At 51.1% G+C, this 25737-nt stretch overlaps 1 protein-coding gene across 1 annotated transcript in view; it reads left to right on the forward strand.

Annotated features, from left to right (window-relative positions):
• The window catches only part of RNF213 (ring finger protein 213), a 125759-nt gene extending 104347 nt beyond the window's left edge, over window positions 1-21412 (forward strand). The window contains 21 exon segments of the mRNA XM_066381485.1: window positions 1046-1259; window positions 1479-1669; window positions 2424-2546; window positions 3659-3769; window positions 4774-5013; window positions 5284-5365; window positions 6080-6114; window positions 7834-7928; window positions 9029-9188; window positions 10086-10266; window positions 10731-10822; window positions 12161-12412; window positions 13835-13967; window positions 14277-14360; window positions 14754-14934; window positions 15206-15485; window positions 16440-16634; window positions 16927-17016; window positions 17105-17274; window positions 18916-20854; window positions 21263-21412. Coding sequence (XP_066237582.1) covers window positions 1046-1259; window positions 1479-1669; window positions 2424-2546; window positions 3659-3769; window positions 4774-5013; window positions 5284-5365; window positions 6080-6114; window positions 7834-7928; window positions 9029-9188; window positions 10086-10266; window positions 10731-10822; window positions 12161-12412; window positions 13835-13967; window positions 14277-14360; window positions 14754-14934; window positions 15206-15485; window positions 16440-16634; window positions 16927-17016; window positions 17105-17274; window positions 18916-19066 — 3060 coding nt within the window. The 3' untranslated portion in view covers window positions 19067-20854; window positions 21263-21412.
• Window positions 21413-25737: the final 4325 nt, after the last annotated feature.

Raw genomic sequence — 25737 nt, forward strand, 5'->3', positions numbered from 1 at the left:
TGCGGGAACAGAAGAGAGAAAGAGAGAAGAGGGAGGGGAAGAGGTGGAGAAGCAGGGCTTCTCCTGTGTGCCCTGACCAGGAATTATACCTGGGAAATCCACATAGCAGGCTGATGCTCTACCACTGAGCCAACCAGCCTAGGCCACAGAATACAATTTTAGTGGCTGAAATTAACGGACATGGTGTTCCAGGCAAGGGAAAAAAAGGGGAGGGGTTTCAAAAGCATTGCCTCCGCCCTCAGTCATTGTCTATATTGGCATTGATGTACAGGAGGAGAAAAAATGCAAACAGGCTAGACAATATACCATTCAAGTTCATGTTTAGCTCCAGGGGGAGGGACTTCGAATACTTTCCATTTTCATTGTCTTCTCTTTTTTTAAATTTTATTTATTCATTTTAGAGAGGAGAGAGAAAGGGAGAGAAAGAGGAGAGAGAGAAGGTGGGGAGGAGCTGGAAGCATCAACTCCCATATGTGCCTTGACCAGGCAAGCCCAGGGTTTTGAACCAGCGACCTCAGCATTTCCAGGTCAATGCTTTATCCACTGCGCCACCACAGGTCAGGCCATTGTCTTCATTTTTTTTGTTATGTTCAAAACTTTTACAATGCATTTGAAAAAACTTGAGATCATACACCATTTTTTTTCCTCAGAAGTTTCCTTTGTCTCCTCTTTCTTGGTCTTAAAGTAAAAAAAAGAGAGAATAGGTTTCCAGGGTTCAGAAAAATGGACCCGAAAACCTACAGCCTTCTTCATCCTCCCTGTAGTTTCTACGTGTTGCATGGGAAGTTCTGGAGGGTTGGGCTTGCATATTAAAAAGAACATCACTGGCCTGACCTGTGGTGGTGCAGTGGATAAAGCGTCAACCTGGAACACTGAGGTCGCTAGTTCGAAACCCCAGGCTTGTCTGGTCAAGGCACATATGGGAGTCGATGCTTCCTGCTTCTTTCCCCTTCTCTCTCTCTCTCTCCCTCTGTCTCTCTCTCCTCTCTAAAAATAAATTAAAAAAACAAAACAAAACAGTGCCCTTTTCCATCTGGTTCCCCAGGATTCCATCCACGAGAAGAATAGTTCTTTCCCCACCAGTGATGACCTGAGACTCCTGCGGGAGGATGGTCAGTTACTCCAGGCGTGTCTGTCAGGAAGGCATCACAGAGAACCTGCCTGTGAGGCTTCCGTGGAATACCTGCAGGAGATGGCCAGGATCCGCATCTGCCTAGACAGGGCTTCCGAGGTCCTCTCAGAGCTCCGGCTAGGCTCGGGCAAGTTCTTCCTCTGCACCTTTCTTCTCCTTGGCTCAGACCTCCCTTACAGAGAAATCCGGGAAGTGTGGGAGACTGGTCCTCAGAGTAACACTGGCCCCATTTCCCTCAAGTTGGTGTTTTACTCCAAGTTCCTATTTTACTAGCTTCGTGTCTGTCCCAGACTCTGAATGACAACACTGTCCCCGGCACTGACCACTTTATCCTTGGTCTCTGCAGAGATGGCCAAGGAGAAGCAGCAGTTCCTGCAACAGGTCAAGCACTTCTGCACCCGGGTCCAGAATGACTGGTACCGGGTGTACCTGGTGAGGAAGCTCACGAGCCTTCAGGGGATAGAGTTTGTACAGTCTCTGTCCAGGCCCGGACATCCGGCCCAGTGGGTGTTTCCCAAGGAAGTCATTGCACAGCAGGTGAAGAGCAGTCCCAACACCCCTGGGTATTGTCACACCTCTGGGCACACCCCCCTCCCAGGAGCAGGTGTCCCCAACTTCCTCCTGCCCACTTGGGAAGGCTGGCGTCTGGTCTGGGCCTTTGTGTTCCAAGTCATTCAGCTCCACCAGTGATGGCCTTTCCCAGCTTGCCTGAGGGAGAGGTGTGCGTGCACCGGCCTCTGCTCCCCTGTCCTCCTGTAGTCCTTATGGGGCATCACTTTGGATCCCGCTGGACACGGGAGCAGTAAAAAAATGAGTCTGTGGCTTTTGCTTCCAGCAAAGTAGAAGTCGTTGGGCTTGTAGGACAAGGTCTTTCTACCCCAGCAGCGGGGATGGGGAGAACCAGGGTGCAACAGTCCTTTCCTCATGCTCAGAAATAAACAAATTGCATTGTTCATAGTAGCACTAAAAACCCTGACATTTGGGGGCGGGGGTTAACTACCAATTGGAGCATAGATTGAGTGAAGTCACCTGGCCTCTGATACTGCTGAGTGGAGACAAGGTTGGCATCGCCTCCTCCTTCCCTGCTCTGTCCACCCCTCCGGCTGCAGGGAGCCTGGAGGAGTGTCCCACACAGCACTGCACTTCCCTGCCACGAGCCAGCCTGGAGTCCCGGCTTAGCACCTTTGAACCTCCAGTGATCGCCAGCTTCTTTTCCTTTTGCAGACAGTTACCTGCTACACGTTACCCCCACCGTCCCGCCATGATTAACTCTGTGTTCCTGGGCTTGCAGAAGGACTATCCAGGCCAGATGGATCGCTACCTGGTGCATGGAGAGGAGTACAAGGCTGTCCGTGACGCTGTGGGCAAAGTCATTCTGGAATGCAAACCCCTGGCCTTTGTAACTGCTCTGGAGGTAGGATGGGTCAAGGCTTCTCAGAACCTGCCTCTTTCCTTTGTTATATCCCACGATGCAGTGGAGTGTCCCAGAGGGTGACAGCGCCTTGGAAGCCACAGTTCCCTGGCCCCCACTGGCAAGCAATAATAGAAGAGCTGGGTGGACAGGTTTGCTTGGTCTCGCTGACCTGCCAAGGCCATTAGTGACAGCAGGTCCTCTATGTTGTGTCTGTCAGTTACTTTCTCTGAGACCCTGCTGAGATCACTTCCTACAAGATTGCTCTGATGGGACGCATGTGGGCACAACCAGCAGTGTGGGTACTCATGGGTGTTCACTGTCCAGCATGTGCCTATTATGCGTGCATGCAGTTCTCTGTATTAAAGAGAGATGGATGCAGGGTGTTTAGAATCTATCTTTTGGCCCTGGTTGTTTTGCTCGGTGGATAGAGCGTTGGCCTGGTATATGGACACCCTGGGTTCAATCCCCAGTCAGGGCACACAGGAGAAGTGACCATCTGCTTCTCCCCCACACCCCCCCCCGTCTTCCCCTCTGCCCCTCCCGCAGCCAGTGTCTCTGTTGGTTCGAGCGTCTGCCCCAGATTCTGAGGATAGCTTTGTTGGTTTAAGCATCAGCCGCAGACGCTGAGGATAGCTTGGTTGATTCCAGCACCAGCCCCCAAATGGGGGTTGCTGGGTAGATCCCTGTAGGGGCGCATGTGGGGATCTGTCTCTCTACCTCCCCTCATCTCACTGAATAATAATAAAAAATGAATAGAGTCTGATCTTTCAAGTGTTCTGGTGTTGCTTCTTTGGGAGACCCTTTACCCTGGCACTGTGCCAGGACTTGTTTCCAGGACCAGGAAGTGGTCAGAGAATAGATGGTGGCGTCTGTTATGCCGTCATGAGACTTCTACTACATGTGCTCTGAGTCTAGTAGAAATCTTTGTGAACTCTGCAGCCTTGGAGCTGTCTGTTGCCAGGAGGCAGTCCTTGAGGCTCAGGGTCCAGGTCTCTAGGGTCTTAGGAAAGTCTCCTCACCCTATCGTGGTCTAGGGGCTGAATCACATGGGCTCTGGCCCTTGGCAGGAGCTGTATATGCTACAAAGTCTTTCTTGGTGTCCTTGCTCTCAGGCCTGCAGGAGCTCCCAGACCCCACAGGCGGTCTACCTACTGTTGGCGCTTTTCAGAGAGGTCACCGCTCTGTACCAGTCCTGCAACGCCAGCCTGCACCCCAAGCCAGAGGTGAGTGTCTGTCTCCAGGGCTTGTGGCCATAGTCTCAATATTCGGAGGGTACTTGTCTGCCCATAATTTTTAAATCTAGGATAGGGGTTTTCACCTTTCTCATATGGAGAGACTATTTTCTGTTTTACCCAAAGCTGTTAGAATTATAGGTAAAAGTAAAGTCAAGGCCCTGGCCAGGTAGCTCAGTTGGTTGGAGTGTTGTCTTGATTCGCCAAGGTTGCAGGTTCGATCCCCAGTCAGGGCACATGCAGGAATCAACCAAAGAGTGGAACAACAAATCAATGTTTCTTTCTCTCTCTAAAAATCAGTCAATAAAAACAATTTAAAAACTAATGTCACCTGACCAGGCAGTGGCGCAGTGGATAGAGCATCAGACTGGGATTCAGAGGACCCAGATTCAAGACCCCGAGGTCGCCTGACCTGCGGTGGCGCAGTGGATAAAGCGTCGACCTGGAAATGCTGAGGTCGCCGGTTCGAAACCCTGGGCTTGCCTGGTCAAGGCACATATGGGAATTGATGCTTCCAGCTCCTCCCCCCCTTCTCTCTCTCTGTCTCTCCTCTCTCTCGCTCTCTCTCTGTCTCTCCCTCTCCTCTCTAAAATGAATAAATTTAAAAAAAAAATTAAAAAAAAAAAAAATACCCCGAGGTCACCAGCTTGAGCGTGAGCTCATCTGGTTTGAGCAAGGCTCACCAGCTTGAGCCTAAGGTCACTGGCTCAAGCAAGGGGTCACTCGGTCTGCTGAAGGCCCACGGTCAAGGCACACATGAGAAAGCAATCAATGAACAACTAAGGTGTAGCAATGAAAAACTGATGATTGATGCTTCTCATCTCTCTGCATTCCTGTCTGTGTGTCCCTATCTATCCCTCTCTCTGACTCTGTCTCTGTAAAAAAAAAAAAAAAAAAAAAAAAAAAAAAAGATGTGTGATTGACTTGAGAGCAAACCAGTGAATTCAGCGTGCCTTCTTCTTTTGTGCTTTAATATTGGAACATGTTCCTGTCAGCAACGTGAGGCCATGAACAAGTTCATTGAAGAAAGCCATATCCTTTCCCCCAACATGAGAGGTTTTGCCACATCTCTTGTGGCCAACACACTGCCGTTGCTGAGGACGGATCCCGGTGACAGTGGCCCTGAAGGCACAGTGACAGAAATGGCCGTTCATGCTGCAGCTGTGCTCCTCTGTGGACAAAACAGAGTCCTTCAACCCCTGAAGAACTTGGCCTTCTCCCCGGCCACCATGGTGGTAAGACTGCACGCTCTGCTTGGTCACCGGCAGACACCCAGCCCCTGCCGGGGGACCTGCTGAACGTGCTTGTTTTCTTGAGTCTGCCTCTGTCTCACCTGATCCTAAAGTCCACTGTGACGGTGACAGTCTTGCCTCACTCTTGGTTGTCTCATGGAGAGCTGTGACATTTTCTTCAGTGTTTGGGGTCGAGAAGAAAGGAAACAAGACGTCTGTGTCCTTGCTCTGGACTTCCTGCCTGATCATTGCTCTGCTTTCTTGGTTTTTCAGACAGCATATCTCCCAACGATGCCCGAGGACTTGCAGGCTCAAGCCAGAAACTGGCAGGGTCTAGAACACGTCCGCTGGTATAGTAAGTATTGATGTCTCAGACAGTCACAGTTCTCTGAGCTTTGAAAAGTTTCCTGATGCCACGGGAGCCGTTGGCTTAGAGTGGGAGTTCATGTGGTTGGTGCCTGAGGGTCCCAGAGTGCCCTGCCCCTCCTGCCATTGGTGCTTGGTGGGACAGGAGCGGCCTGCAGAGTGTAGATGACCTTCATCATGTCCTTCCTGGTCATGGGCAAGGACCTGCAGGACCTGCTCCTTTTCCCTGGACTATGCGTCTGGGGAGAAGGACACTGGGAACCAGTTACATCAGAGGCTCAGTTACAACAGAACCAGGTTTTTTGATCTAAAGATGTTTCTTTTAGAAAAAATAAAACTGGGAGACAGAACCATGTCACCCATGACTTTATGTAAATTTTGCTCTTGCCTGAGTAAATAACCAAAAGTTATTCTAAAAGTTGTTCTAAAACATGCTTGTGGCAAAAAACCCCAGAGAAAACAGAAGTATATAAAATCCTATCTACCTTGCCTTCCACGGTAACCCCAGCATAGGCCTGGGATCTAGTTTCTGTCTGCTTTGTAGACTTCAACTCAGAGACACTTTCCCATACGTACTTGGGACACATCCGCCTTGCGTCCAGTGTAGTCAGGCCAGTGAGGAAAGAGTTAGCTTTCCCTTTGAACCGTGGGTCATTAGGTGAAACCTCACCAGCCAATGCATGTCCCATTGTTCTCCCAACAGTGTGTCCCAATGGTCACCAGTGCTGTGTAGGAGAGGTGAGTCTTGTTTTGGAGCAGGGTTTTGGGGGGCTTAAAACAAGTGTTCCTTCAGGGCTGGGAGGGGTGGGAGAGCATGGAGGAGGAGGATAATGAGGTCTTGTCTCTCCAGGAGAACATAGACTGTTTTGAGGGCTATCCCAGGTGTTCCAAATAAAGCTCTAAATGGAGCTCCGTGTGCCCAGCCAGCCTCTCAGCCTCGACACTTTGCACATACCTCTTTACTGGGGGCTGTTTTGTGCATTGCAGGGTGTGTAGTATCCCTGGCCTCACCAGATGCTGGGAGCACCCCTCTCCCCAGTGTGACACCCAGGGATGCCATGGGTCCCCTGGTGGACAGAATGGCTGCTGGTTAGGAACCAGTGCTAGCCACTTTTCCTGGCGCCTGCAGACACGTGTCTTTCTGTGATGGCAAAGTGGGGACTGGGTCAGAAGCTGAATGACCAGCCCAGAGAAAAGAGACAGGACAGAGAGGAGAGCCAGGAAGAGGAAAAAGACTCGTAGCTCATAAGTTGGGGGGCAGGACCTGTGTGTTCCTCATCCCTGAGTCCCAATACCCTTGTTAGGGTCGTTGGTAGCTGCCTGCTCAGCAGCGGGCTGTGGAAGCAACAAATGTTAATCGATAAATTAAATGAGAGACACAGAGGGAACTAACTGATATGCACCCTCCACTCTAAGTTTCCTGACTTCCATATCTGTGAAGGGTGATAGCCAGGTTCACCCCAGACTATGCCAGCCCTGCCTGTCTGTAGTCTGTCCCAGAGTACGAGCCACAGTTGCCAGCACAGAGTCCAGTGTTGCAGAACGAGGAAGCACTAGACCATATGGTTCCATTATTTTAAAGATATTACTCATTTTAGCCTGACCAGATGGTGGCACAGTGGATAGAGCATTGGACTGGGATGCGGAGGACCCAGGTTCGAGACCCCGAGGTCACCAGCTTGAGTGCGGGCTCATCTGGTTTGAGCAGAGCTCACCAGCTTGGACCCAAGGTCACTGGCTCGAGCAAGGGGTTACTTGCTCTGCTGAAGGCCCACGGTCATCAAGGCACATATGAGAAAGCAATCAATGAACAACTAAGGTGTCACAACAAAAAACTAATGATTGATGCTTCTCATCTCTCTCCGTTCCTGTCTGTCTGTCCCTGTCTATCCCTCTCTCTGACTCTCTCTCTGTCTCTGTCAATAAAAAAATTAAAAAAAAAGATATTATTCATTTTAGAGAGAGAGAAAGAGGAAGGGGGAGGAGCAGGAAGCATCAATTCCTATATGTGTCTTGACCAGGCAAGCTCAGGGTTTTGAACCCGCGACCTCAGCATTTCAGGTTGACGCTTTATCCTCTGTGCCACCACGGGTCAGGTATTTATTTATTTTTTAAAATAGAAGTCCATAACAGAGTTGAGGAAATGCGGCGCTCGCAGTATCAGGAAAGAAAGCACCCGAAATGGTGACAGTAGGGGGTGGAGAGCAGACAGAGCCCAGGATGGAACACTGGCTAGACACACACTGATGATTCTGTCTGGGAGGGAAACTTAAACTGTCTCTCCTGTTGGAGAAAGACCCAGATTTGCCCGTGTTCAACATAATTGGCACAGAACATGTGCCATCGATACACATGCACCAGTGAGCACCCCTGGGGGCAGCCGCTGCTCCGTGGTTCGTCTGCATCATGTGTGCACTGGTGTGGGTCCCGGGGCTGAGGCCATCTGCTCTGTCCTAGTGCGGCATGCCCATGGAGCGGAGCGTCTGCATCGACTGCGGCGCACCCATTGGAGGGAAGGATCACAGACCCACCCAAGGATTCACTGTTGTCCAGTACGTATGGCTGTGTCCTCCGGGCACACCCTGGGCTGTGGGCTGTCTCTGTTCCGGCTGAGAAACTGGTACTAAACATGGTGTCACTGCTGTAGTGCCTGTGTACCAATGATGTGCTGGGAGGTGTCAAGGCCACAGTCCCTGTAGTCATACCCCAGTCTGTCATGTCATTGGCCAGCTGGCTTCTTACCTGCAAAACAGACAATGTGTTTAGTCCTTATGAATGTGAATACTTGTTTATGCCACGTCTCCCAGTAGGGACTGTCTGAGGCATGCTCCTGGTGAAATATGCTTGGCACATATCAGTGACCTAACCCAGAAGGACATTGAAGTTTACAAAACCAAAAACCGGACCTTGTCTCTCTGGGCAGATGCCATCTCACTTGTCAACTCCCTTAGTTTCCTCTTGTTAAGAAAGTAAAGGAGACATAGTCTTCCCGGATGCTGTGGGATCCAGGTAAAACCTGGTCTCACAGTCCTGCACCTGTACACCAGGTGAGGATGGTTGTAAGCACTGCCTTAGGGTGGCAGGTGGGCCTCTGCGTGGTCATTGTCCATGCTGGCTATCCTGGGACAGTTACAGTTTCAAATGTTCTAACCTGTTAGCTCCACAAACCATCAGAATGTCCTAGAATGGGTAACAGTTTTGCAACTGGACATGTCTATCATATAGTACCTGCCATCTGGGTACAGTAGGACATCCTTTGCCAGACCGTGGGTCCTGGTGTTTGATTTGGGAGAAGGAGACCAGTAGTCACATGTGCCCACGTCAGCGTCAGCTCTCCTTACTGAGCCCACCTCCTGTGCTCGCAGGACTTCAGACATCCGTCCTGACGTGCGGCCCCATGATGGCTCCGAATGCTGTCTCGTTCAGCCACTTTCCCTCAGAAGATTGTGGGCTTTTGGTCAGCCAGGAAGGTGGTTCTAGAAGGAAGAAGACTTCTAGGAACATGGTCTTGGCTTTAGCAGAAAGAGTACTTTTAACATCATTCTCTTCCATAACATGAGCCTGGTCTGCAGGCCTAAGGAGCTGGTGTGGGCCCAAGAGCTCAGGAGAAATTACCTTCAGCCCTCACCTTGACGTCTCTTGCTCTTCCCAGAGAAAACCCAGACGGAACTCAGACTGGCCATGTGCTGGGAAGCCCAACCTCCAGCTCCCAACCGGTAGTTTCTGACCGACAGCTGTCCCCCGTAGCTTTTCTTCTCACCCGGTTACTCACTCACCTGGCCATGCTTTTGGGAGTGGCGCACAGCCAGCAGGTACTGTGGAATGCTGCCCCTCTCTCTGTTTAGTTCCTACGGTGATGAGCTGCTCCTGCAGTGTCTCACAGCGTGTCCTTCTGTCTAAAAAGTCCTAGCCCAGGGGTCGGGAACCTATGGCTCGCGAGCCAGATGTGGCTCTTTTGATGGCTGCACCTGGCTCGCAGACAAATCTCTAATAATAAAAAAAATAACGTTAAAAATATAAAACATTCTCATGTATTACAATCCATTCATTTCCTACTGCTCATGTTCATGGTTGCGGGTGGCTAGAGCCAATCACAGCTGTTCTCTGGGACAACACCAAATTTTTATTGGATAATGCGTAAGGTACATGGGTCGTTGTATGGCTCTCATGGAATTACATTTTAAAATATGTGGTGTTCATGGCTCTCTAAGCCAAAAAGGTTCCCGACCCCTGCCCTAGCCCCTCCTGAGGATATTGAAGTTGTCTTGGTTACCTAATCTACAAACTGACATAGAACACAGGTACCCTGCCTCTCCCCGCTGTGACATCTGATGGTGTGGGGAAGCACTCACCAGCTCTTGTCAACCCCATTTTAAATGGCCAGCTCCATTTCCACCTGGGAACAGGGAAGCTAATGCAGAGCCATAGTCTTCCCGTGCCGGGCTGTGGCTCAGGGTGGGGGCTGAGGCCTGCAGTGGGAGGAAGAAGAGCATGTGGCTTCCTCTAAGTTAGGGACTGTGAGAGCAGGCATCCCCTTTCCTGCTGACAAAACCAGAGACCACCTCTCCACCTCTCCCACCCCCCCACCCTCGCCTTCCCACCCCCGCCAGCAAAACCCGCTGGCTCACTCGTTTTTTAGCCATCCTGCCTTCCACTGAGCTCCCTGTCTCCTCCACCTTGTGTGACACATCATTCTCTGGCTGCTGCAGGCTCTGAGCCACATCATCAAGCCCGCAGTGAGGGACCCGAGAGGGTTTCTGCAGCAGCACCTCCACAGGGACTTGGAGCAGCTGATGAAGACGCTAGGCAAGAGCGCTGATGACACGGCCATCACGGTCCACCTTGTCCTGCGCAGACTTTGCAAGGAGCATCACCCGCTCTCTGGCCAGAGTGAGGGACTGGGTGTGGGGTGCGGGTGGGGGGCCGCAGGGCACACTGCAGAGACCATAGGGCCCAGGGAAGACAAAAGGATGGTGGTGGGGGCAGAGTCCTGGGTGGGGAGGCAAACAGGAAGAAGTGCACCTGCTGGTAGTGCTGGGGGCGGGGCCCACTGCTTTGTCCTTCTCATGCTCCTGCGGGGATCAGAGATCAGACCTGCAAGGTTCTGGTCGCCTGCACAGAGGTGCTTAGTGTACATGGGGAGGCTTTGCAGTCTCCAACATCAGACATTGGGAGCTCTTCACAAAGAATACAAGGCTGGGGGTTGCAGCAGGAGCCATTTTTAAATATTCAGGTTAATTTAGAAGAAGATATCCATCCCCACCCCCACAGTACTTCAGTTTCACTTGGTCTTTACTGTAGATAGACTGCTGTGGGTTTTGTTCCTTGGGGAACCCACACATTTCTCTTTGCAGGTTCTTCAAATTTTGATGCAACCTTGTCAACCAAAGGAAAGAGAAACTCCTGGGAAAGGTTTCTGGAGACTCTCATTTTACCTGAACTGGAGGTGAGAGAGGAAGGGTGACAGCTGCCTGCCACCCTCATCTAGGAAAGATGGATACAGTCTTTCCTACGCAGCCCCTGGGTGCTCTGGCCAATGTCCTTTATGGAAGGGCTGTTGAAGCCTTTGGCCAGGCTCAGATCTCACTGTCCTCTGCCCAGGTAACACGCCCTCGTGTTGTCCCTGATCCTCTCCCTCCTGATGCCTGTAGGTGAGTGTGGCTGAGGAGTGATGGGAAGTTTAGAAAGTGCAAAGTATAGTTTTCTCTCCTTTTTACTTTCTTTTTTTGAGAGAGACAGAAACATCGAACTGCATGTGCCTTAACTGAGGAATCAAAACGAGCAACCTCGCACTCTGGAACAATGCTCCAAACAACCAAGCTATCCAGCCAGGGCTTAATTTTTATTGATTTTTAGAGAGAGAGAGGAAGGGAGAGAAAAGGGAAGGAGAACGGAAGCATTAATTTGTTGTTCTAGCCTGACCAGGCAGTGGCGCAGTGGATAGAGCGTCGGACTGGGATGCGGAAGGACCCAGGTTCGAGACCCCGAGGTCGCCAGTTTGAGTGCAGGCTCATCTGGCTTGAGCAAAAAGCTCACCAGCTTGGACCCAAGGTCGCTGGCTTGAGCATAGGGTTACTTGGTCTGCTGTAGCCCCATGGTCAAGGCACATATGAGAAAGCAATCAATGAACAACTAAGGTGTCACAACGAAAAATTGATGATTGATGCTTCTCATCTCTCTCCGTTCCTGTCTGTCCCTATCTATCCCTCTCTCTGACTTTCTGTCCCTGTAAAATAAAATAAAATAAAATTTTAAAAAAATCTTTTAAAAAAATGTGTTGTTCCACTCAGTCCTGCGCTCCTTGGTTGCTTCTTGTATGAGCCCTGACCAAGGATCGAACCAGCAACCTTGTTGTTTCGGGACAACACTCCTAACTGACTGAGCTAACTATCCAGGGCCTCCGTTTCTTTTTGCAGCAGATTGTGAGGGCGAGAGAGATGGGGAAATAAACTACCACAAAGCGACCCTCCAAAAGTGCACTCATGGTCATAGATCAGGTTACGATGTCCCTAAGAGTGACAAGCCCATCAAGCAATGAACAGCAGTGAGAAAGAGGGTGGGGATACAGTGCAGGCCTGAGTCTCATTCTAGCTGGGGAGATGTAAACCCACAAAGCAGGAGTGTGGGAGTTGTAATAACGCAAACCAGTATGAGCATTTGATTCTGTGTGAACACGAGTCGCTGGACACCCTTGTTCTGCGCTCAGGTTGCTGCCCGCTGGGCGTCCCCACTGGGTGGCTGTAGCATTGCATGTCCACAGTCCTGTCTCCGTGTCCTCACCCAGCATTTGGACAGAAGCCTGCTAGCGGTGAACACTCTAATTAGCCACGATGAGCGCGTCAGCTCCGACCCAGTGGCCAGAATCATATTTGGTGACCCAGCGGCCTTCCTGCGCTGCCTGCCCTGCCGCAGTGTGGTCCACTGCTCCAAGATGTGGAGCTGCAGGACGAGGGTCTCCGTGGAGTGTCTGCAGCACATCGTGGAGCAGAAAAACGGCAAGGAAACAGTGCCCGTCCTCTGGAAGTTCCTCCAGAAGGTAAGGGCCTCGCTGCGGCTACTGGCCCCCTTTTCCGTCGGCCTGAGGGCCCGGCTCAGAGTCAGTCTGGTCTTTCCTAAAGGTGGGACATCTGACAGACTATGTCAGTGCTTTGATGCTGAGGGGCAAGTCGGTAGCAGAGGACACAGGGTCAGAGCCGGGGCCTTCAGACACAGGCGGCTGCACAGGGTGGGCAGAGCAGAAGTCACAGACGGGCACACACACGAGCTGGGAGCAACAGGAATCCATAAAGACCTGGAGCCCGGGAGCATCTCCCCAGCCCTCAGCAAGAGAGAAGAGAATGGAAGTCTCTCCCAGTGCGTCTGTCTTCATCCCCGGCACCCAGAAACACTTGGTCATCCATGAATGAAAAGCTTTAGTCCAAAATGCCTCACCAGAATTAAACAAAATCTTCCCTATGCCTGAACTGTTTCAGTTCATAGACTCGGGTGAGAGAGGACTGGAGGGTAGATGAAGTGTATCTGTTGATCATATCAGCACCAGAAACACACAGTTTTTAACTTCAATGCACTTGAACTTTAATTTTGATTTAATTTCAGAAGCACGTTTATTAAACTGAGAGCAGTAAAATAAGGAAGGGTTTAGGATACAAATCACAACAGGAGAGCCTATGCAGGGCTGGTTTGGCTCATTGGGAAGTCAGAGAAAAGAGGGCCTTGGAGACGGGTTCAGGGGGTTAGTCTGGGACAAGCTGCCGCTGCCCCCTGCTCCCCTGGTTACAAGTTTCATGGGGTCCCTTAGAGCTTAGGAGGTACACGCCTATGGAGGACTTGAGGGGGAAAGAAAAGCATGGGTGTGCTCCCAGGAGGGAGAGTGTGAACTTGCATTTTCTAGAGCTGATTTCCTAGTTATTTTTTCTAGGGACCAGTAGTGCAATTTGCAGTTCAGCAGGAAGTGAGATGATTCGGAAATTCCCATTGGTCAGTTAAAGGAAATGAATTCACAGTGGGCAGGGCTTCACATTGAGACCCTGATCGCTCACTGTTGAAGATTCTCAGGATGCTCAGGATGCCTCCCAGGGGGATGCTGCACTGCTGCCTAGACTCTGGGTCTTCTGCTCTTGGCCACTTCTGTCCACATCCAGCATGTCCTATGGGTCCCAGAGTCCAATTTCTGCCATCAGCTTTGGGCAGTCACATGTGTTATGTCAGGCTGTGAGAACAAGGACTTTCCTGCCCACACCATTGTCTCCCAAGGGCTAGCACATGGCCATCTGTTGGGGGGTCCTTGCTGCTGGCATGACATAGCCTTTTCTCCACTTCCAAGGGTCTTGTATAAAAATGCCACATTGACCAGTGGAAGCACAAACACACATCCGAGTCAGCCCCGTGGTCTGTGTCCCCAGTGACAATTTCTTGGCAGGTAAGAGCTGTTACTGGGTCGTCTTCCCTCCCTTTCCAGGAAGCAGAGCTGAGGCTGGTGAAGTTCTTGCCGGAGATTCTGGCCCTGCAGCGGGACCTTGTGAAACAGTTTCAGAACACTTCAGAGGCTGAGTACCAGTCCATCAGGGGCTTTGTCAATAGTCACAGCTCAGGTATGACTCTGCTGCCACAGGAGGTCAGGGCTGCCTGTGTTGGGTGGCTTGGAGGATCGCTGCAGCTGGGCATGAGGGCAGACCAGGCCTTTAGCAGGATGCAGGGGGAAGGGTGTGTGCCGCAAGTCCTTAGGACCCATCAGAGGCTTTGCTGCAGACTCTCTCTGGCTCCTCAGACTCAGCTGTGGCAGTCACACAGCATTTGGGTTGCACTGGTGAGAGCATGCCAGAGCCAAGCTGGCTGTGCCCACCGAGCACGAGTGCCGCTGCCCCGGTCTGACCTCGACGGGCTGGGCTTGTGTTTGACAGATGGGCTGAAGAGGTTACTCCTCTGCAGAGTCATGGTGTTTCTCGCCACATGGAACAGGCTGAGGCGGTCACTGGAGACCAATGGTGAGTGGCACATTCCCCTCTAACATAAAACACAATGGAGCATGCATCCTCATGGCCCTTGTCTTCAGTCTCTGTGACCACATAGTACTGTGCTGCGTGCGTGTAGCTGAGTATTCTCGGGTGGAGGGGTCTGGCGTAGTGACATCACACAGCCAGAAATGTACAGCCTCAGTCCTTGGGGGTCTCTTGATGTAGAACCAAGAAGGCATTGAGGACATTTGAACCTGGTTTTCACAGAAGAGACTTGGAGGCAGGACCCCTGAGGACCCCTGGGCCAGCTCTGGGGGCTGAGATTCTGGGCTGTGGCTCCTGCTTCGGGCTTCCTGGGACCTGGGTTCTGTGCAGAAAACAGCAAGGAGCTGCAGCTGCTTACGAATAATCCTGCCATTTAAGGTGAAATCAAGCTACCAAAAAACTACTGCAGCACTGACCTTGACCTGGATGCAGAGTTTGAGATCATTCTGCCCCGTCGCCAGGGCCTGGGCCTCTGTTCCACAGCCCTAGTCAGCTACCTTATCAGCCTACACAACGAAATGGTCTACACGGTGGAAAAATTCTCCAATGAAAACAGCAGGTGAGTGCACAGCCTGTGCGGGTGGCGCACTGACCCCCCCCCCTGTACCCCCCACCCCCCTACCATTTCTGAGGCCACCTGAGCTGGGTCTGCAGGCCGCATGCACATTGACTCCTCTGGCCAATGCCCCTTCCAGTTGTGCTCACGGCATGATCACAGATTTTTGTGTTGTCCCATCTGCTCAGACTCCCGAGGACAGCGAGTGGGACCTGGGTCCTATGGCCGGAGTCCCGGCCACAGTCCCCTGAGTGCTGTGTCCTTATGCCCTCAGCTATTCTGTTGATGCCTCTGAGATTGCTGACCTACACGTCATCAGTTACGAGGTGGAGCGGGACCTGACTCCACTGATCCTCTCCAACTGCCAGTACAAGGTGGAGGAGGGTGGCGAAAACCTGCAGGAGTTTGACCTGGAGACGATTCAGCGCCAGGTCACCAGCCGGTTCCTCCAGGGCAAACCCAAGCTCACACTTAAGGGGATACCCACACTGGTGTACCGACGTGACTGGAACTATGAGCAGCTCTTCACAGGCGTAAGGAGCAGAATGCTACAGGTGAGCCCGCAGCCCTGCCTTCAGCATGCTGCTGCTCATATCTGGTGGTGGCCAACTTTTCTACACTTGGGGACCAATGAAACTAGGAGAATTATTTTGGGGGTTGCTAAGGTAGAACTCATTCTGAGCATAAGCAAATTCTACTGAGATCATTGAGTCCATAATCTTTATACATCAGGGTGGTTGTGCCGGCATGCAGTTTCTGGTGGACCAGTCCACAGAATGGTGGTCTTATTTATTTATTTATTTATTTATTTTTTATTTATTCATTTTAGAGAGGAGAGGGAGAGACAGAGAGAGAGAAAGAGAGAGAGGAGAGAGACAGAGAGAGAGAAGGGGGGAGGAGCTGGAAGCATCAACTCCCATATGTGCCTTGACCAGGCAAGCCCAGGGTTTCGAACCAGCGACCTCAGCGTTTCCAGGTTGATGCTTTATCCACTGCGCCACCACAGGTCAGGCAGAATGGTGGTCTTATCATAAGACTTTCCTTGGCACAGGCTGCTCTCATGCCAGGCATTTGCTGCAAGTGCCCAAGGCTTCAGCTCTCTGACCCCACTGCTCCTGCCAGAGGGTGAGCAGCACAGCGAGCCGCACGTTTTCTTGTCGAGTGTGACAAACTGCAGTTGGGTGGTGGTGGTGTCTTGGTGCTGGCTCCATGGCCACGTGTGCTGATGCAGAAGGCCAGGGAACTGGGGCATTCCTGCTCTTTTATGTGTGCTTGTGATGTTGTGTGCAGGGTATATGTGTGCGTGTGTGCGTGTCCATGGACGCATGCTCACAAAGTTGCTTTGAGGGTTCAGTGAGTCCCCCTCTGTCAGTACAACACACTTAGGAAGCACAGCGTGTCAGAGAGCTTGTCCCAGTTTATGGCCTCGGCAGTGGGGAAGGTAAGCACCCTTAGCAAGTAGTGATGCATGGCCACCCATGGGCCCCTGTTGTGCTTCTGTTTCCTAGAACTCCCTCCCTAATGCGGTCATCAGTGCCATCAGTGGGCAGCTGCAGTCCTACAGCGACGTCTGTGAAGCTCTGTCTGTCATCGAAGTCACCTTGGGGTTTCTGAGCACCGCGGGTGAGGACCCTAACATGAACTTGAACGTGTATATCCAGGACAAGCTGCGAATGGGCGATCAGACGGAGCAGGTTTTAAAGGTGGGTCTTGAGGGAGCTCAGCACCGCTCCTCACCTCTGTCCCCTCCCTTCCTACTAAGCAGGGTGCCATTTGGCCCCAGCCCAGGCCAGTCCACCTGGAAAGAGGACAGACTCTGGAGGTCATGGTAGACGCAGAGGGCCACAGGTGCTGCCAGAGAGACAGACTTAGTGGCCCGATGGGGTGGCCTTTGTGCAGAGGGAGACTAGATGAGCAAACGGAAAGCTGTTCCACGCCTTCCCTCCCCCATGCAGAGTGCTCTCAGGCTCCTAAGGAGCCCTCTTCCTCTCCCAGGCCTTCCACAGGTGTCAGCTGAGGCATGTCATTGCCCTCTGGCAGTTCCTCTGCACTCTCAAGTCTGAGCAGCTGCTGCGCCTAAGGAAGGTCAGTCCTACCCCTGCTCTCCCCCTGACTGCAAGCTGCGCTCCCTTCCAGGGCCTCTGCTTCCCTCCTCCTTCTTTCTTCACTGCAGGAGCCCTTTGGGGACATCAGTGATGAGTACAAAGATGAGCTCAGCCTAGAAAGTGCTAAGCTCCTGAGCACATTCCTGAACCAGAGCAGCCTGGACGCCTTCCTCCTGGAGCTGCACGAGATGATGGTCCTGAAACTGAAGACCAAGAGTGATTTCAACCCCACCTGGAGGTAGGGTCTGTGAGCCGGCTGGGCCAGTTGCACTCATGGGGGGGCCTGCGACCCTCCACAGGCATGAGAACCAGCTGTCTTCCCACCGCATTCAGTTTCCTGCTGTCCTCATGGCCAGGGCACCTGAGGACTGGCTTCAGAGGTTTGCCTCTCTAGTGGATCTTTTAAAATCATTACAGAAGTCATATTCTCATGGTAGCAAGTGGACCTACTAAGTCAAAGCGGTATTCATTTTAAATTTCATACACAGGGAGAATATACAACCCTGGATATTATCCATCTTTTACATTTTTGTCAATCTAATGGCCAAAAAAATGCTATCTCATTCTCATTCATGTTTTCCTATTTCCTTAGTTTCCTAGTGAGGCTGATGATATTTTTCTGTTTATCAGCCATTTGTATATCTTTCTCTGAATTACCTTTGATTATTTTTTGTGCAGGGGGGCTATTTATCTTTTTCTTAATTGCAAAAGATTAAGACTCAGCCCTAGCTGGTTGGCTCAGTGGTAGAGCATCGGCCAAGTGTGATGTCCCAGGTTTGAGTCCCAGTCAGGGCACACAGGAGAAGCAACCATCTGCTTCTCCATCCTTCCCCCTCTCCCTTCTCTCTATCCCTCTCTTTGCCTCCTGCAGCCATGGCTTGGTTAGAACAAGTTGGCCCCAGGTGCTGAGGGTGGTTCAGTGGCCTCACCTCAGGTGCTAAAATAGCTTGGTTGCCAAGCAACAGAGTAATGGCCCCAGATAGGCAGACCATCGCCCCATAGGGGCTTGCTTGGTGGATCCCAGTTGGGGCGCATGCAGGAGTCTGTCTTTCTGCCTCCCTGCTTCTCACTTAAGGGAAAAGAAAAAAAAGATTAAGACTTACATTTTCATCTGTTATGTTACAAATGCTTTATCTCAGCGTTTAGCTTTATGAAAGTGAGACCTGACAGGATTTTTCTAGAAAGCTGCTGCAGGAACATAGAGCTATAATATTCTCCTTATCCTGAGCTTCTAAAACAGCACAAAGTGGGCTCCTACCTCTGCTTCTAGGGTTTTGTGGTGTACTGGTTGTTGTTGTGTATGGTGTGAGGTAGGGATGTGATTTGGCTGGTTTTCCTAAATAGAAGTCAACCCTGGTTCCTTCATACCTTCACACAGCAAGTAGCTATTCTGCATTATGCCATGTGGCATATACTTGTATACATCTATCTGTAGCTTTGGAATTTCTAATAAGTCTTTACTGTCCTGGACTTTGGGTATGGGAAAATGAACCCATTCCTAGAGAACTTACCGTGTTTGTTTATAAGAAACGTTAAATGAAGTACTGTAGAAGTTTTTATCTGGAATGGTAGGCTTTGTTGTTATTGTTTTTTAGGTAGCAGATCACATTACTAGCATGCTTAATGTCTTTGTCAGATGGGGCTGTCACCAAGGTGGGCTACATCCTGCCTGTGTGCACGCTGCACATGGGAAGGGGCCAGAGTCTAGTTCTGGCTCACCAGCTTAGGCATTGCTGCCCTGTAGCTGACCGTCAGTACTTCTGGTCTTGGGAGCACTTTGGTTCTGTTGCTGGTTTAGAAAAGGTGACAGCCATTGGGCATCATGTAGGTTATCCTGAAAACTGTTTAAAATGCTGTCTCCTGTCCCTTGGTTTTTCAGCCTGAGAGACACACTAGTAAGTTACATGGACACTAAAGGCAGTGAAATTCCCCCCGAAATGGGTCAGTTCCCAGAAGAGATCCTGCTCTCCAACTGTGTCTCCGTGTGGAAAATGGTGGCCGACCTGAAACGGGACCGGCAGATGAGATAGAATGACTCGCTCGGCAGCGCCATCTCTGCCTGAGGCTGGGGTAGAGAGGGCTGGCCACTCCCCACACAGTGGTGGGCACCACCACCGACCGCCACCTCTGTGACTGCCGTCTCAGGAACATGTGTGTATGCCAAACAACACTTTCTCACAGGGTGACAAGTCCTTGTCACTGGGAGGTGAGAACTGAACATACCACCACCCTTTACATTCCAGGGGAATGGCTGTATAGGAACTGTGTGTCTTAGGCCTCCAGGCCCCTCAGCAGGGACATTCCCAGCCACCAGGCTCCCTTCTTCCTCGGACTACTACCTGGTCAGAGGGAGGGAGAACAGTGTTACAGATTTTTGCTTTTTTTTTTTTTTCTAATATGTTCTGCACTCACAGAAGAGGTTCTTTCTTCCATTCCTTTAAACTAAGGATTTTGTATACATTTTTCTAGATTTCCAAGATTAAAAAAAGGAAAGTGCCAGACTCTCTTTTGTCTTCTCACAAGTCAGGGCATTTTGGGAGTACTAGACCCTTGAAGCCAAACCGACAAACCTTATCCAGGCTGTAGCAAGCACTGGCACTTTGCAGGGGTCAGAGCGCCGAACTAAGAATCCTGGACACAGGGTCTTAATTTCCTCATCTATAAAGTGAAGGAACTGGAATTATGGCCAAATTTCCTTCCCATACTAGTTATTTTGAAATTCTACATGAAAGGTTGCCAGTGTAGCTCGAGCCAAAGGCACAGTCCCACCATTTCTTTGGCATTCTACCAGATAAATGTGATCCCTGTGTGACCTCAGTTTCCACGAGCATTCGAATGACTGGTCTTTGCTCTGGGTCTCAACCAAGGCACAAAAACAAGCTCAGAGAGAGCACAAAAGCAGTTAAGTTTCCAAAAAAGGAGCAAGGCTGACCCTGTACTGCTTTCTCACTGGGAGTGTCGGCCCCTTTCCCACAACTCACCTGGGTGCTTAGTGACCTCTCTAGACTTGTTCCTATCCCTACATTGCCTCAGCACCAATGACCATTGGCAAACAATTTTTTACAAGTCACACAGAAGTCCTTAATGTACATTCTCAGTGAGTTAATGACTCAGTCAACTTGAAATCAGGTCCCTAGGTGGTAAGAGCTACAAAAAACAGCAAATGCTCATCCAAACCCCATGCATGCCCTGAGCGTCGGGAGGGAGCTGCAGGCGGCTCTGCGCCCGTGGTCACTGTACCGATTTCTCTTCATTTTGCTTGGCGAGGGAAGTACAGTGATCTAGGCCCCGCAGTCATTCACCTGATGCAGTATCCACCTGCCTTTAGTAATCTGATTGTTCAATCATTCCAGACTATGCAAAGGCGCCCTCACCCCCGCCATCTGCAGCCTGGATGCCATGCAATTGCCATTGAATCAGGGGAAGGGGGGTTGCTCGTTCAGCTCCTCCACTTGTACTTAGAACGCTTTTGATACCTCAGAGCTGGGATGGAGCCAGCCAGGCCATTGGGTGCCACACTGGTTCCTCACTGTGCCACACCTGAACAGAAGACCCTTTTTTTCCCGGGGGGGGGGCGAGGACTGGAAATTTTCTGCCCATTTTTATGAAGGTTTTTTTTAGTAAAGATGTTTTGTTTTGTATGCTGTGCTTTTATTTTATTTTAGATTTCTGTTTTTATTTATCCACTTTTAGAGAGAGAGGAGAAAGAGAGAGGAAAGAGATAGAACAGGGAGAGGAGCAAGAAGCATCAACTCCCATATGTGCCTTGATCAGGCAAGCCCAGGGTTTCAAACTGTCGACCTCAGCACTCCAGGTCTGTATACTGTATGCTTTTTTTTTTTTTCCTCCATTTTTCTGAAGCTGGAAACAGGGAGAGACAGTCAGACAGACTCCCGCATGCGCCTGACCGGGATCCACCCGGCACGCCCACCATGGGGCAATGCTCTGCCCACCAGGGGGCGATGCTCTGCCCATCCTGGGCATCGCCATGTTGCGACCAGAGCCACTCTAGCGCCTGAGGCAGAGGCCACAGAGCCATCCCCAGCGCCCGGGCCATCTTTGCTCCAATGGAGCCTTGGCTGCGGGAGGGGAAGAGAGAGACAGAGAGGAAAGCGGGCGGAGGGGTGGAGAAGCAAATGGGCGCTTCTCCTGTGTGCCCTGGCCGGAATCGAACCCGGGTCCTCCACACGCTAAGCCGACGCTCTACTGCTGAGCCAACCGGCCAGGGCTACTGTATGCTTTTAAAGCCTTAACTGTCATTATGTAGCATTATCTTGTTTGTACAAAAATACACTGGCCTCAAAAAGACAAATGCAGATTTTATTATTCTTGTTTTAAAATTGAGTTTTGTTGAATAAATGTGAGTTTTACTGCTATAGGATCTTTCCTTCTCTGTGGGGGCACAGATTTGATTTATGGCGATTAGCCCTCAACTGGCTTTGGGCAGCAGTTTTGCTTGTGGAAATACCATCACGTGGAAGGTTATGGACAGACAGCACACACTCTGGTTCAGAACACAAGGGTAAACTTTCCATCTGGATAAAATGACAGAAGAGTGGCCATGGACTTGAACACCACTCCAGAAAGCAGTAGCCTCTGCCTCGGGGGCCTCCTCCATATCCTGGCCAGTGAGAGCAGGGACCCAGCCAGCTGAGTCAGAGCGAACTCTGGGAGGGTGGGATAGGGAGAAGAGGTCCCCAGTGAAAGGAAATAAAGACTAAGAGACAGATCGTCAGTGTCCAGCTGCCCCCGGAGTCAGCCAGTGATAAATTATCTATATCCCATAGTTAAAATATAAAACAAGAACAGCAAGATCCGTATGTAACTATGACCAGTGATCTGGAAACCCCTTCCCCCTTGTTTACCCCACTGAAACTCCCCCTCCTCTCTCCTTGAGTCCTGGGAAACCTTAAAGAAATCACATGCCCATTGCTTAGATACTGTAAAGGTATATAACCTGTAAGAAAGTCAACTTCAGGGAGCCCGTGTTTTGGAGCTATAAGCCTCAAGTGCTCTGTCAGCTTTAATAAATCCTACTTCCTTCATCAAGTTGTCTGGGCATTTTTGTCCTCCTTTGATTCCTGCAAAATATGGTGCATTGGCCGGGAACCAGGGAGGAAGGACGCCAGCAATTGGCGGACTTCAGGCACCCTACTGGGGAGCCCCTGAGCCGCCCTGCGGACGCACCTGCGTATGCTGGGGATTTCCCCGTGTGGACACCTCCGTAGGATGAAGGGGGGATCCCCTTCACCGGTCCCAGCAAGGACCAGACAACAAAGGAATAAGGAAAAAGGGCGCGTCAGAGCCACGGTCAGGGAAACTGGGCAAGGGAAGCTCGCTGAGGTCCTGCCTCACTGGGCAGAAGGGAGGCCTGGTCACCTTCTGGAGAGTCACTCATCACCCTCCATATAGGTTAGGAGTGGGGACTGCACTCTTCACAGGTGTGGGGAGTGGTCCCCACAGGAGTAGTGACTCATCACCCTCCACTGGTGTGTGGGAGGCTGTGTGAAAGAGAGTGGGTGTGGAGTGAACGAGATGGACACTGGGAGAGGGTTCCGACTCTCCCACAGGGTCGAAACGAGTGTTGGGTCCCGAACCGTGGTTCCACAGGGCACCTCATATGGGTAAGAGGCAGAATTGTGTGCTGACGCTTTATATCAGCCTGCCATAAGCCAAGAGGGCCCGCCATTCCCATGAGGGGAGCGGCCAGTGACGGACTGAAGCGAGTGGTGTCCCCTCCAAGTTTCCCCTCCCTTCCCCCACTCCTTCTTGTGGTGTGATTGTTGTCATGGGGGGTAGGGAGGTTCACAAGGAAAACCCACTCCTTTAGCCACGATGGTCAAGAATTTTAAGAAAGTATTCTCAGGGGATTACAGGGTTACTGTGTCCCTGGGGAAATTGAGGACCTTGTGTAAATTAGAATGGCCCACTTCTGGGGTCGGGTGGCCATCAGAAGGAAGTTTAGATGAGTCTGTTGTATAGAACGTATGGCAGGTAGTCACTAGAGATCCAGGCCACCCCGACCAGTTTCCCTACATAAATACTTAGCTTAGAGGTCAGACTTCTACAGTGTTAGTAGCTAAGGCAGGGAAGTGTACCACCAGACCCAGTGAGCTGCTGCAGCAGCCAAAGCCAGAAAATTTAACCCCTAGTGAACCAGAAGAAGCAGAAACTTTGGCTTCTCCACCTTACATACCGGCGAGGCTCTACCCGTCCACCTGACTCTCCGTCCACCCCAGAGACTGCCACTGACTCAGGCCCGTCATCATCAGATTTATCAGGTCCCAGCATAAACTCGCTGAAGCCTGAGCCAGAGGTGACTCCCACTGCATCGCCAGAATCAGGCCCAGGCTCTCCTCCCCTAGCTAGGAGGTTGCAACAGGTGCCTAAACCTAGGTTTGTTCTAGTTCTAACTGTCCCCAGAGAGGAGGAGTGGAGAATTTTTGCTGCCGCTTCTGGGAACCCTCCAAGCCAAAAACTAATTCAAAAATACTCTAGAGCAGCGGTTCTCAACCTGTGTGAGAACCACTGCTCTAGAGTCTAGCCTGACCAGGCGGTGGCGCAGTGGATAGAGCGTCAGACTGGGATGCCGAGGACCCAGGTTCGAGGCCTGAGGTCGTCAGCTTGAGCGCGGGCTCATCTGGCTTAAACATAAAGCTCACCAGCTTGGACCCAAGGTCGCTGACTCGAGCAAGGGGTTACTCGGTCTGCTGAAGGCCCACGGTCAAGGCACATATGAGAAAGCAATCAATGAACAACTAGGGTGTTGCAACGAAAAACTGATGATTGATGCTTCTCATCTCTCTGTTCCTGTCTGTCTGTCCCTGTCTATCCCTCTCTCTGACTCTCTCTGTCCCTGTAAAAAAAAAAAAATACAGAGTCTAGGCTGAAGACCACCCCCCTTCCCCAGGCTGGCAATAAACCAAGTGCCAGTGCAGATAGAGTTAAAATCTAGGGCACTGCCTGTCAGCCAGAAACAAGATCCGATTCCTAAGGAGGTCTGGGAAGGAATCCAGGTGCATTTACAAAGGCTCAAGCAGCCGTGCCAGTCACCCTAAAATACAACTTTGCCCTCTGTCAGAAAACCAGGGACTAATGATTATCAGCCAGTATGGGATTTAAGGGTCATAAGTGAGGCAGCAGTGACTCTGCACCCGACAGTACCAAACCCCTGCAGTACTCTTAACCCTCCTTTCTGCTCAGGTCTCATGGTGCCCTTGCTTGGACTTAAAAGATGCCTTCTTTAGTATAAAACTGGCCCCTGAAAGCTGGGAGCTGTTTGCCTTCCATTGGGAGGACCCAGCTACCGGGACAAAACCTGGACTAGGCTCCTGCAAGGGTTCAAGAACTCCCCTACCATCTTTGGGGCGGCCCTCGCTCGGGCCCTCCAGAGGTTTCCTGCACAGGACATCGGGTGCGTCCTCCTTCAGTATGTAGATAACCTGTTGCTAGGTCATGAGAGTTTCCAAAGATGTGCTCAAGGAATGGACAACGAGCTTCTATGTCATCTAGAGAAGAATGGATACAACATCTCGAAGAAGGCCCAGATCTGCCAAAGAAGGCATACCTGCCTGGAATTGCAATAGCCGCCTGAAGCCTGCAGCCCCAGCGGAGATACCGTCATAGATAGCAGAGACTAACCTTGCCAACCCTTGTAAATTGACCCTGAGAAGGACAACATGCCCTACTCCAGCCACAAACCAGGAGCGGGCTGGTCGATGTATGACAAAAGCCCGAGGAATCTCTCTGTGGGGATCCTTATAATTGGACTCTGGGGAAGGAGGGAAACTAGGACAGAGGACTGTGAACTATGTATCCCCACCACCTTATTTTTCTATGGCTTCTATGAGTGTGAGGGAACCCAGAAAGGGACCTGTACCTGTAATCAGACTCAATATTCAGTATGTGACCCAGGATATAACCAGCCCTATGTCTGTTATGATCCTAAAAATCCTATTTCAACAATATTTAAAGTAAAAACAGCAGCAGGGGCCCTGGCCGGTTGGCTCAGCGGTAGAGCGTCGGCCTGGCGTGCGGGGGACCCGGGTTCGATTCCCGGCCAGGGCACATGGGAGAGGCGTCCATTTGCTTCTCCACCCCCCCCCCACTTCCTCTCTGTCTCTCTCTTCCCCTCCCGCAGCCGAGGCTCCATTGGAGCGGGGATGGCCCGGGCGCTGGGGATGGCTCCTTGGCCTCTGCCCCAGGCGCTGGAGTGGCTCTGGTCACGGCGGAGCGACGCCCCGGAGGGGCAGAGCATCGCCCCCTGGTGGGCATGCCGGGTGGATCCCGGTCGGGTGCATGCGGGAGTCTGTCTGACTGTCTCTCCCCATTTCCAGCTTCAGAAAAGTACAAAAAAAACACAAAAAACAACAAAAACAAAAAAAACACAAAACAGAGCAGCAGGGGGATAGAGGAAATAGATAGAAGGACCAACAATAGTCCAGACCAAAGTTAAAAGAAACCCCAGTAGCCTTTTTGGGGGATAGTTCTCAGCCTTTAGTAGGTTTAAAACCCCAATAGGAGCAGTCTCACTACTCCTAGGAATTTGCTTAGTAGGTCCATGCTTGTTGCCACTATTGATGAACAGCATAAGGAACACGACAGGGGCCACAGAACGACAACGAACCATGGTCCATTTATACTTCATCCACCACTATCAGGCTTTCCTCTTGGGATCAGATGAGGAATGTGAGACTCCAGT

Source organism: Saccopteryx leptura, chromosome 4 (genome assembly GCF_036850995.1).
Source record: "Saccopteryx leptura isolate mSacLep1 chromosome 4, mSacLep1_pri_phased_curated, whole genome shotgun sequence".
NCBI classification, from domain to species: domain Eukaryota; kingdom Metazoa; phylum Chordata; class Mammalia; order Chiroptera; family Emballonuridae; genus Saccopteryx; species Saccopteryx leptura.